At 31.5% G+C, this 12,887-nt stretch overlaps 1 protein-coding gene across 1 annotated transcript in view; it reads right to left on the bottom strand.

Moving 5' to 3' along the window:
• Window positions 1-12,887, bottom strand: part of LOC129218713 (nephrin-like) — a 122,201-nt gene that overhangs the window by 33,113 nt on the left and 76,201 nt on the right. Inside the window, exon 7 of the mRNA XM_054853036.1 lies at window positions 5,467-5,748. Within this exon, the coding sequence (XP_054709011.1) occupies window positions 5,467-5,748 (282 nt within the window). The remainder of the gene's footprint in view (window positions 1-5,466; window positions 5,749-12,887) is intronic.

Genomic DNA, 12,887 nt, shown 5'->3' with positions numbered 1-12,887 from the left:
CAGACGATAAAATAAAGGCTATGTCAGAATAGGGCAACCAATTTTAAACTAATTTAAAATGAAATTCTGGATGGAAACGTTGTTTTAAGATTTGGACAGCAGCCAAAAAATCTCTTTTAAAACAATTATTAGAATTTTACTTGCTCGCGCATATGCAAAATGGCAACAGGAAAGAAATAAAAATTCCTTAATAACGTTATGTTAATTAACGTTTTAATGAATATCTCTGCTAATTAAAGTCGCACAATGACGAGATTGGTCCCATTGTTTTCTTTGGAAAATTTCGAATTGATCGGTATCTCGTTTGACTCCCGATTCGCAGTGGTTCTAGAGAAGATAGATCTTCAGACAGACAGACAGACAGACGCGAACAGATTTTAATATTATAGTGGATATTTGTGAAAAAAATGAGTAGACTGCCTACCTCTCGTATGTGGTACAAATTACTTGTATAAGTATAGTAAGTTTTGTTTTGGCTAGTTATCTGCTAATTACCGCTATTTGTTTCCAGTTTTTTTTTTCAATTCAATATTCCTACTGGTTACAACTACGAAAGGTCTATATTTATCTTAATTGAAATGTGTGCAATAGAAAACTTTTGAGGTGTTTAAAATAATAAAGACATTTTTAATGGAATAATTGCTTTATGTGTTGTTCTTTTGAACACAAACAGCACTTCATTTTTTATTGGAGTTACCTTAGACATATTACAAAGATATTTCTTTTTAAGTTGACATTTTCTTGTTTTCACTTAAACTCTTGACAGCAATATGCACATACAATAAAAAAAGTACAAAAAATGGTTGCAAAAAATGCACAATTTTCAAACATCCTACTAATGTTTATGTTGAAACAAAGAAAGAAAAAATAATGAGAATTTGCAATCAGTATTTAAACTAATCAAAAAAGTGTATAGTTTGCTTTAAGCAAGTTTATTTGAAAATTTAGGTTTATCTTTAAAAGAGAGCCTACTAACAACTTTGAGTTCACCGAAAACCAAATTTTACAATATTATATTTAATTCCCCATGCGGTTTCGAAGTCACAAAAATCCCTGCTAATTTTAAATTTCTAACTAGAGGCCAAAAAAATTTTCTGCCACTAAACAATATATTGTTTCACACTTCATTTCTAAAACAATCCATCAGGCTATTTAAAATGGCTGAAACTTTCTTTACTTATATTTTTTACCTGAGTTAAAGTAGCAGTAAAAATAAGTTATAGAAAATATCCAGGTATTTTAATGTATGCTAAATACTCCTTCTCTTAAAATTTTACGCCATGAATAGATGTTGCGGATATTTTTATGTATTCGATTACGCTACCATGCAGGCGATAGAAAATGAAAATCCATAAAATATTTTACAATCAGCCATTTTGAAATGAGGTTTGAAATAAGCGTAAATAATCGTAAATAAACGCTTCTAAGATTTGAAGCACTTACAACAACATTTTATGGACAATAAATACCCATTACGATGCCGGAAAGAGAAGCTATAATATAGCGCGCTGTTTACACAAAATTGAAGCCTATATATTAGTAATAAATTGATATTGTATGGATAAATTTTAAAGTTCTCCCATTCTATTAAATTGTAATGCTTAAACTTCCTCAATAAAAGCGGAAATTTTTAATGATAGTATTTAATACAGTTAATAATTGGTAATTGATTTTAGTCAACCAAAACATTCATTTGTGAACTTGTTTCAAATCAAAAGAATGCATTGAACATGCACGTAAGCTTGTTGAAACAATGACTACATTTGTCAAATAGGTGCATCATGCTTAAAATGTTTTAATTAAAGTACTTTCCTCGAATTGCTTGTAGAAATAAGGATTTAGGAATCGTAAACTTTATGAAAAAGTACTCTCAACTTTATAATTTAATTATTTTATTTTAGGAACTGTATCACAAAGCTAAAATATAAACAATGATCTCGCTAATTCAATCTTATTAAAGTCTGATATAACAGTTGTAGTTGAATAAAAAAATGCGTCTTAAACTTTATGTTACAACATTTTGAGTTATACACACATTTTTGTGGAAGAGTTGTATTCTATGAGTTGGACGACACTTGTGACGCCCCCCGTTCCCTTGAACTTTGGTATAGATATAGCTAGAAGCCTGCATTTTTAGTTACTAAAAGAACATGCGCTAGCGAGCTTTATTAGAAAATTTCGTTATGCTAATAATTTACGAATTATTGCCAATTGGCGTTCTTGAATTTTGTCACTGATTGATGATGCCAATGACAGGATCACCAAAAGTCTAAACCTCTTTCAGTAGTTACATGTACTTGAAATTTCAAGTATAGTTAGTATTTAGCATGTAATTGAAGGCATAGTTGTAACATTCCGAAATGTCAGTCAATTGATGTAGTTTTACAGCTGCTTTCTCTTATTATCAATTAGCTAAGCGACAGTTGGCGGTCTTTCGCGATCAAGAAGGAAATCCTTCATTAGTCAGTCGAGCTTGATATTGTTACATTTAATAACAAACATCTTGGAATAGTATTTTTTAGTTTCCTAAACTATGGTTAACTATTGATATCGATAAGTAAAAGTTCTATGTGCTCAAAATTGATTGCCTCAGTCTCTTAATTAATGCTTAAGATTGAATATACGCTTTTCATACATATTTACATCGGTCTGAAGTTATGTACAATTCAATAAACTTTCAGAATGAAGACAATTCTCGGAAATGGCACTTTTTCCGCAGATTTTTGTTTACCCAAAACAGTAGAGATTCAGTTATCTTTAAGTGTTATGACGAAAGGGAACCAATAGAGTTATGAAACAAAATCCGCCGGACCCCTGCCTCCCTCAAAGTAACTGAAAGCTGCAAAATTGTATTTTGGGCAGTATATTTAGGTAACACCTATTGCAGAGTGCTTATTGAAGTTACGTTTTAACAAAACTAATGAGCGCATTCTTACGAAATTACTACTTAAAGGAACAAATTCCATTGTGTTTTCCCCTTTAAAAGTTTGATTAAAACGAGCTGATGTGTGCATCACATGACTTCCTTTTACACCAATTTAATGCTATTTCCCTATTATTGCAATTTTAATGGGATTCTCTCTCTAACTCTTTAAATATCACTAGCAATGGCCACATTGAAAGCAGATTTAAAAAAAAAAAAATCGCCAAATTTTTCGCCAAGTTGGCGACAAAACTTGGCAACCAAAAGACTGGCGATATATCGCCAAGTGACCGCCAAATTATAACACCACTTGAGTTTGCATCGAAATTAACAATGATTTCCCCCCAAAAAGGTGCAAAAGACCCCTTTAGAAACACTCGAATGCAACCAAAATAGGAGGTGCACAACTAGACCCCACTACGAGTCTATGTACCAAATTTCAACTTTCTAGGACATACCATTTTTGAGTTATGCGAGACACATACGCACATACACACATACGCACATACATACAGACGTCACGAGAAAAGTCGTTGTAATTACCTCGGTGATGGTCAAAATGGATATTTCGCGTGTCTATACATTCTTAGGCACTTTTCCGCATGTGGTCGAATCGAAAAAAAAAAAACTCAACATTCATTTGGGGGTGAGCAAAATGGAAATTAAGGGCGATTTTTGAGTGAAAATTTTTTCGCGAATACAATACTTCCTTTTTTGTAAAAGGAAGTAAAAATGCACATAATGCCTAGCTAAGAGGGATATATCAGTGAGGGTTAGACAAAATTCATTTCAGTTTTAATGCAGGGTCGATTTGAGACATCGAACCGTTATGAAAAATCGTAATAAAAATTTTAGAGACCCTTAACTATCTATAGTGAATTTGCTGATATATTTTTTACATTGTGTAGTTGGTTTATTTAATAGAATAACTAATTTTTAATTTTAATTAACCGTTGTAAACTGTTAATCTTTTTGTGAGGACTTGGTGACTTTTGCCCGAACGCCGGCGATAATCACTATTAAATGCTCTAAGTTTATTATAAGAGATTGGAAGCCTTATTAATCAAATGTCATGACCACAAAACTTTATTTCATATTTTAAATCAATACGCATCACGCAAATTCTCCCTCACCTTCTATCTTATGCAAAATTTACATGTTCAGTTACAACGTATCCACTATAATATTAAAATCTGTTCGCGTCCGTCCGTCTGTCTGTCTGTCTGTCTGAAGATCGATCTTCTCGAGAACCGCTGCGAATCGAGAGTCGAACGAGATACCGATCAATTCGAAATTTTCAAAGGAAAACAATAGTACAAATCTCGTAATTGTACGACTTCAATTAGCAGAGATATTAATTAAAACGTTAATTAACATAACGTTATTCGGTAATTTTTATTTCTTTCCTGTTGCCAATTTTCATTCTAAAAATTGTTTTAAAAGAGATTTTTTGGCTGCTGTCCAAATCTTAAAGTAATGTTTCCATCTAGAATTTCATTTTAAATTAGTTTAAAATTGATTGCTCTATTCGGACATAGCCTTTATTTTATCGTCTGTCCTTCTTTTATTTTTTACATTCAACGTTCTTAGCTCTTTTCAACATATGAAAGTTGTTTCTTTAGCTATGTTTATTGATTGTAGTGTAAGTTTATCATTCACCGGCCTCATGTTTTGGTACATTTAGGATGTGCGACTAATTTTTTTTATTTCGTTGGACTTTTTTCCGTCACATGGGTGAGTTTTCGAATTGTAATAACTCTCTTTTTCCTTCCTGTTTCTATTTTTGAAATACAGTTTCTATCGTTAAAAGAACATGTCAAATTAAGATTGTTTGGATTTCTTTAAGTGAAACAGAGTTGAACAAAAAATATCGTTTTTAAGGATTTTAACTAAAGCTAATTTGGAATCTGATGACTTGATATTAAATTAATGCTTATTGGTATTTAGTAAGTCTTGGTGCTTTAGTTTCACGTTATCAACCAAAAAGTGTGTGTCGTTTTATGTAAAAAGCTGATTGTAATTGTACATAAATATTTCAGGTATAGTCTATCAGATGTAATTCATTTTAACGTGAGCACTGATTATAGTTGATAATGCTATATTTTCATCTTTTGTGCTTATTGAAAATACTCATAACGTGTATCATTGATAACTATGATTAACGTTAAAGAGATTTTTGCCAAACATATGCTCTACTTGTGTTTTGCAAACCTTGCATTACGCGTATTTATTTACTCCTAAGCGCTTTAGAAACTGATGTCAGAGTAATACAAAAACATTAATTGGACATCTCTTTAATTTTTTAAGTAGCCCGTGCAACGCCGGGCAGGCAGCTAGTTTTAAAAATATTTCTGGTCATAAACCCTTATTGCCGGTATTTTTCAAAGAATAAAAAGGAATTCGTCTTTTAGTGTATAGTTACAATCTTGACTTCATTCAAAAAACTTCCATACAATTCTTTTATCACGCATCGTTGTTATAACACTGATCACTAAATAGGCAGTCTAATCAAATTCATTAAGTATATCTGAAGTTCAACTTACTTTTGGTTCGAAATATTATAGGAGTTGTGTACGGACTGTCTCCAAGAGTATTTTTAGCAGCTATTGACACTTCATAGGAAGCTCCCTGCTGAAGACCGCTAAGGAGGAAAGACGTTGAACCAACAGGGATAGGGATGAATGAAACAGGAATTTCTTTGTGTTTACGAAGCTTGAGCTGAAAAGATTGTGCAAGTCCTCCATCAAACCCAGCGCTCCAGCTAAGGAGAACACTTTGATGTGAAATATTTATAGCTTCTAAAGCTTCGGGGACGTCTGGAGCTCCTAGAATAGTAAAAATAATGTACAGGAAAACTATTTAAATCTAAAGACGTCTCTCAGCATAAGAAAAAGAAACATTAACTCTTTATATAAATTTATCAACAAATTTTATGTCGCATATTTTTGTTGAACATGACTAGTGGAACGTATTTCACTTTATCAGCGATGAAGTGCGACAGCATAGAGAAACAACAATGCAATTTACTGCCAGTTAGGACTAGTTATAGGAAATTATAATATACATTTCTGGATAATCACGAAAAACACAAATGAAGCTAAAGGTACATGACCTTGAACTATTCATTTTTTAGGAATCAGTTTTTATCAGAAATTGTGTGTTATATTTACGACACTTTTTAAGTACTAAGCCTATGTCTGTCAAAAATGTGAGGCTGTTTGTCAAATAAAAGTGAAAAATCAGCTATTTGATAGTTTATTTCGTCTTTCTTGATTACTTCGCTGCTACATCCTGCAAAGGGTCTATGAACTGTTTGAACTCACTTTAGTAGTCACAATGCGAAGAAAGAATACATATAATGTTTCCACTGCATATTGTTTGGAGATTAATAGCAATTTTTTCGAATCAAATAATCCTCTAAATGATATCATTGTTTGAAAAGTAAGAATTATTTTAGTTTTCATTAATTTTTCGAATAAATGTTGCTAATGATTATTTGCATGTGCTTTTGCATGTGCTACAATTTTGATTTTATACAAGTATTTCTAGGATCTGTATGAAAAGGTTGAAAAAAAGACTATAGTATGTGTTTAAATAATTAACTTCATAAATTAAATATTAAGAGCAATGTTTAAAAATATTTCAACTGGTTTATGATTAGAACATTGGAGATACCATCTACATACAAACACAAACAACAGGTAGTCAAATTTTACAATGAATCCATGTTTTTTTTGGACATTTGTTTACTTTACTATGTGAATATTATTTTTTAATTTTTTTAATGTTGTCCACCAGTAAATAATAAGAATAGTTTTATACCAAAGAAGCTCGAATTTAATTAGTGTACTTTTCTGCATGACTATTATATTTCGATATAACATATCCTGTTTATTCACTGGAAGATATTACAAACGGTTTTTAAAAATGTGAAATTCTGAAAATTTCACTTGCTTTTATTATTAAGTATCAAATCATTCTAAACTTTGCCGATTAATTGACATTATTCAGATCGCCTTTCTGAGAATTTTATTCGGATAAAGTAATCATTCATTAGAGTACTTAGAATAAAATTATCCCAAATAACAAGTTTTATCATCCCAAAATGCAAGTTATAGGAAAAATATATTTTTTGAAAATTAGACGGCTTTATACAGCATATCATTATTCCAAAACAAATGGTCTGTAACATTCTGACAAATGTGTCTCTGACAAATTGAACATCATATAAAAGCACCTTTGTTAACAAAAAGTGCTAGTTATTCTGAGAAAATGTGAAGGTTAAATCGTTCTAGGAATTAATTTAAGAAGAAATAATTAAAACCAATTGCTTTTAAAAATAGTTAAATTTTTAAAAGTCACAAAAGAATTTCAATGTTTTGCTTATAATTTAAAATTTAACTAAGGGGAATATACGACGTAAATATTTATTGAAAAGCATGATAAAAACATTTTATCCCGTTATAAAATCTTTTGATATATATCAAATATGATCATAGGCGAAAATATTTTTAACGCCTCTGGAAGGGTACTTCAGGGATTGAAAAGTGAAAATACGGTTCACAAGTTTAGTGAATCGTATTTTTAAGCTTTTTATTATCAAATAACATTTTAACATTTCGGCGAATAAAAAAAAAAAAAAAATTGGAATTCTTAAAATGTTACATTTGATATTCGAGTGCTCTGTTAGTGTTATTTATTTATTTATTTTTTTTTCACACAAAATGTCAAATATTGAAAAAACAAGTAGGGGAGACCGAGGCTTGTATGCGAAGAGGCAAGTTTGCGAACGGGCAAGTATGAGAACGTGTGATAATTTTCTTTCTTTCTTTCTTTTTTTTAGCTGCACTACAGTGAATGTGTTTTCAACGAGATCTAAATGAAACGAGAGTGAAAAAAAAAAGTGATTCCGCAGTTTAAGTAACTTTTTATATCCGTGGTTATTTCCCTCCACAACCTATTATAGTGGAGTGAATTCTCAAAACTTAATAATAATGAATATCCTATCATTCATTGCAACAAATTATATCATTTTCAGATTATTTTATGTAGCCATTCCTAAATTAGGGTAACTTGATTTCAATATAGCGAGTTGGGACAAGTAGATCCTTTTTTATGGTAAGTATGCGAAATTTGCGCATTTTCCTCGGCTACATTTTTAGTGTCAAAACGATAAACAATTACAGCATAATCGATGCAAAATTTTAATTTAATGAAATAATTTCATTGTTTACACCATGCTTAAGCTTATTATTTCTTCGCATATAAGTCTATACAGAATGCACGCAACCTACATACGCAATGTTTTTCAGGAATAGAGAAACTCAAAAGAAAAGCCGAAAAAGGAAAAACCTCCATCAAATATAATGCTACATGCTGCGTGCAACAGTTAATCTGATTCTATTTCTTGACAATAATTATCTGTCAATAAAAGGGCTTGATTTCTTTCAGTTGAATGAGATTAGTAATCCTCTTTAACTCAACCTCATTGCAGTCGTAATTTGCAGTCAAGGTATGAAAGTAAAAATTTCACATTAGAATACGGCCGGTGATTCTTAGATGGTGAACAATCCAGGAAAAATTATGGCGATATTTATTTTTTAAGAATTTTTTCGGTCAGAATTTCAATTTCCTGGACTGATTAGGAATCTGCGATTAGCTTACATCGAACTTGGAAGAAAGTGAAACTTTGCTATATACTGGTAATAGAGCAAACATAGTTGCTGTTTTAGCAGTTCAAAGATTTTCTACAGCACCTCCATTATTGATTTTTTGGCCCAATCCATGACGGCACTCGTAATCTGATTGGAATATAATGTCTACTTGCTTCTCGAAAAGCATCTACATGATCTCCATTCCATAATTAGGTTCCAGATGTGCAAACTGAAGATAAAGCAATATCTCAGTCAAATCAACATGTGCCTCCCAACATCATAATCTTATCCTAAGGCAAAGAAAGGAAATCAAAATCGGGGTGAGGCGAAAAGGTTTTACAGCAATGCTCACTGACACCCTGTCGAAAAGACTCACGAAGAAATGGAAATGCTTCGGTGAAACGAAAATTAGTACAAAAACCTCAAAACCACCAAGAAATCTAAAGATGAAGTTGAAAAAAAAAAAAAAAAAGAAAAGATAGAAGAAAGGCGATGCAGAATCTGAGGATGACGACAATACAATTTTCTTGTACTTCTTGAAAAGTTAAAGAGATAGTAGGTCTCGAAAAGAATAGAAACAGTGTAGAAAATGTCACATGTGGGTCCACGAGGAGTGTGCTGGATGTGGAATACGTTCAAATTACTGAAGTATATAAGCAAATGTTACGATGTTCAACTTAAACAGTGTTTACGTTTTTCAACATCTATTTCTCAACCAAGGCTGTCTCTTTGTGTAATACCTACTTTTAAGTCATTTTAAATCATATATATATATATATATATATATATATATATATATATATATATATATATATATATATATATATATATTTTTTTTTTTTTTTTATATATATATATATTTTTTTTTTTTTTCGGACTCATTGGTAAGTTCTAGGTGCTTATTTATATCATTCTTGAGCCTTGATGTCAGAATTTCAATGTGAATTACAAGTTTTTCCCAACTCAGTAACTTACCCTATAGCACTCGCCAACTTACCCCGTGATGGGGCAAGTGCGCGAACTCTGCAAAGGTTCAAAGAAAATTATGAAACTGACACGCAAAGAATAGTCGTGTCAAAAAGGAAATGCAACTTTATTGCTGTACAGATCATCCACACAATAAAAACGTTTTTCTACTGCATTTACAACATTTTGAAAGATGAAGTTTAAAAAGTTCGCCTACATGCCTCTGGACATACATACCGTCCTTCTTTGCCACGAAAGAGGTAGCACGCAAAAAAATAAAAAAAAATAAAAAAAAAGCTACTTATTTTATTACTTTTTCGATGTTCGTTTAAAAAATATATCATTTAGTAACTTCTAGGTATTATTAATTTTCTAGCCGGGCTGTATATGTTCATTTTTTTTCTGATTTAGTAAATAAGATATCATACAAATTGTGCTACATGAAAATATTTTCTCTGTGCACAGTTTGAAACGATGTTGGACTTAGTTATAAAATTACTTAAATTAAAATTATTTGCATATTTATTTAAAATTTGTATTCAATTAGATAAATTCCATTTTGCATCATACAGCATTCAAATAAAAAATATGTCTTTTTTGTAATACAACCATCTCCACGAGGTGAATTGCAGATTAGCATGACAAATCCAAATAGTCTCAAAATGGCATAGATTTCAGTAGTAAATGAGCATCCAAGAATATTATGTTGCATTAAGTTCGTATTTCTCAAAAATGATCTTATAAGTAACAATTTTTCTACGCATAGTTTAATAAATGTCCTTATTTATTTTTAAAGTAACTTTTGGACTCCACCTCAATGCCCCTAAACATTTTAGTTCATCGTCTTTGCCTTTTTACATTATCAGAAAGAAAATGTCAATGTTAAGTTTCTTTCTTTGGATAAATTTAAACTGTAATTTTTTTTATATAATATGTGGTTAGCGCCATAATACTTCAAAGGCTTAAGATTTTTGTTTGAAATCGTGAAAAAAGGAAAAACAGAAAAAGAAAAAGAATGCAAAGAGCAAAAAGTAATAATAACTAATTCACATTGATGGCTGTATCGTCATAGTAGGAAAAACCAATTCTTACTGTAACAATACAGCCTTCAATGTAAATTACTTATTGTCATATTTTTTTCTTTTTTCTTTTTCTTTCTTTCCTTCTTTTACGATGTCATAAAAAAAATAATGAACCTATGAAGTGTTATGGTGCAAACCGCATATTGATACAACAATTCGTTGCTTTTTCATGAATTTTTCTAATGTGTCAATTACTTTTGGAACACTCTGTATAGTTATACCGCAATGTATTGGCCATGTCTCAAACTCACTGTTGTCAAACTCACAATATTCGACGGTACATTTCTTCTAAGTTGCACTGAACCCTCTTTTTCAATGCAAGAAAATTTAAATATGCATAAATATAAAAGTTTCTTTTGTGCAGACTAGTTTTCTTTCCCGAAAGAAGCATTTTGTTGCTACAGAAAACGTTTCGAAATTTAATTTAAAATTAGTACCTACAAAGTTGGGTCAGAACTAGTAGAAGTGGTAGCAACTTGGGGTCAATTAGAAAAATACTTAAAGGCCTTTGATACTTTTAAATTCTAGGTACCCTTCCACTACGTGAGGCCTTTTCAAAGTCTCTCTGTATAAAACCAATTATCTCTAAGTGTAAATTTCACTATTCTTCGCTTTATTTAGGTCAAAAAATTTGTTTCAAAAATTTTGTGTATACATTTGAGCACTTTTGTCACAAACAGTGAAGCTTATGATTTTGTAATCTTATTTGAACATTTTCGGAGGTTTCAGGGTGGTATGTCAACAACATTTGCCTCTACCAATCCTTCAATTTCATTCTTTTTAAATGAGAGTGAAATTAGTTTAAAAAATCTAGGGTTCACATTCTCCTAAACGAAGTCCCATTTTGAAAGGCCTCCTCCACCAGGACTGGCATGAAACTAATTGCTTTCTAAAGAATGAATGCATCTAAGTATGATGATGAACCAAGCATGAAACTATCTGCTTGTTAATGAAGGGAATTCATTACACATGGGAACAGTAATTTTGGTGAACGGGTGTTTTGAACTGATTTCGTATAAATTTGTGCTCTGAGTTCAAATATGACATCAGTTTCTACACAGCAGCTCCAATCTCTAAAATATAACATTGAAATACACGTGGCATGGGTTTAAGTTGCATGCGTAGATAAATAAAAACAAAGCACGAAACTTTTATTCCTATTGTACTATACAAATAATCAGAACTCAATTACCACACTGACAAATTAGGCTGTTGGCCATGAGTACCCGATTTTTAAGGGCCCCCAAAAGACTAAAATTGTAGCAGTCTATTATTTAAGTAAAGAAAACAAAGTTAACTTACTCTCCTTTATTTATTTACCCATTTTTAAGGGTACAAGTGTGGGATGCTGTACCTCCCAACAAAGTTTTGAATGAGTGGTTCAACTCCTCAATACCCCTGATTCCACCATTCCCGGATGATTCATTATGATGATTCACTCCGCTCAATTAATAATGATTCACCCCGCTCCATTAATGTTTATGTTTATTAGGTTTGACTGCAGAGGACCCCCAAAACATTTTTGTTTAGGGACACCCCCTATATTAATCAGGCCCAGAAAATATATACAAAGACCCAACTCGGCACAGACCACCCGAAGCAAATATATTTAAAACAATATTTGACAAATTAATTCGTTGAATTGTTGTTATTAAACTTGCCAGATATTTACTCCATGTAGTGAATTTTCCTGAATGTAACTGAACTGCAGACTGACAATAGGGCAAATATTCTGGAAGCAATCCTTGTTTCAGAAGCTTATACTTGTTTTAGAAGTTCGCAAAATGGAGGTAAAACTGCAAATTTTTGATAAAACAATAGCACGTATCGGAAAAAATAGAGCTGCTAGTGGAAAATGTATTTCATATTTCGATTCAGAGGCCAAACGTATCTAAAATCAAATCTCAAGCTCTGAGCACCAAATAAAAAACGTTATTTGGTTCCTCTGTGTTATCTATCTAAAATATCTACTAGCTAATAAATGGGGAATTAATTATATATCTAAGTTATCTGCTAGCTAATCACTGAGGAATTTATTAGGGATCTGAACTATCTGCTATCAAATGAATGGGGTTAGCCATTAGCTATCTAAACTATCTGTTGAAAAGGGAACTCGTCAGAAAGCAAACTAATCTTTCTGATATATTTGTGGCAGAGTCCATACAAAATTGGCGTGGTTTAAGAGTGTGCGAACTCTGGATTTTTGAAACTATCTTAGTTCTGATTTAAGGAAAGGAGAGAATGTTTGGAGAGTAAATGTCG

This window comes from Uloborus diversus, chromosome 3, assembly GCF_026930045.1.
Source record: "Uloborus diversus isolate 005 chromosome 3, Udiv.v.3.1, whole genome shotgun sequence".
Classification (NCBI taxonomy): Eukaryota; Metazoa; Arthropoda; class Arachnida; order Araneae; family Uloboridae; genus Uloborus; species Uloborus diversus.
Note: the sequence above shows the minus strand (reverse complement) of the source record. Positions and strands in the feature narration are given on the sequence as shown.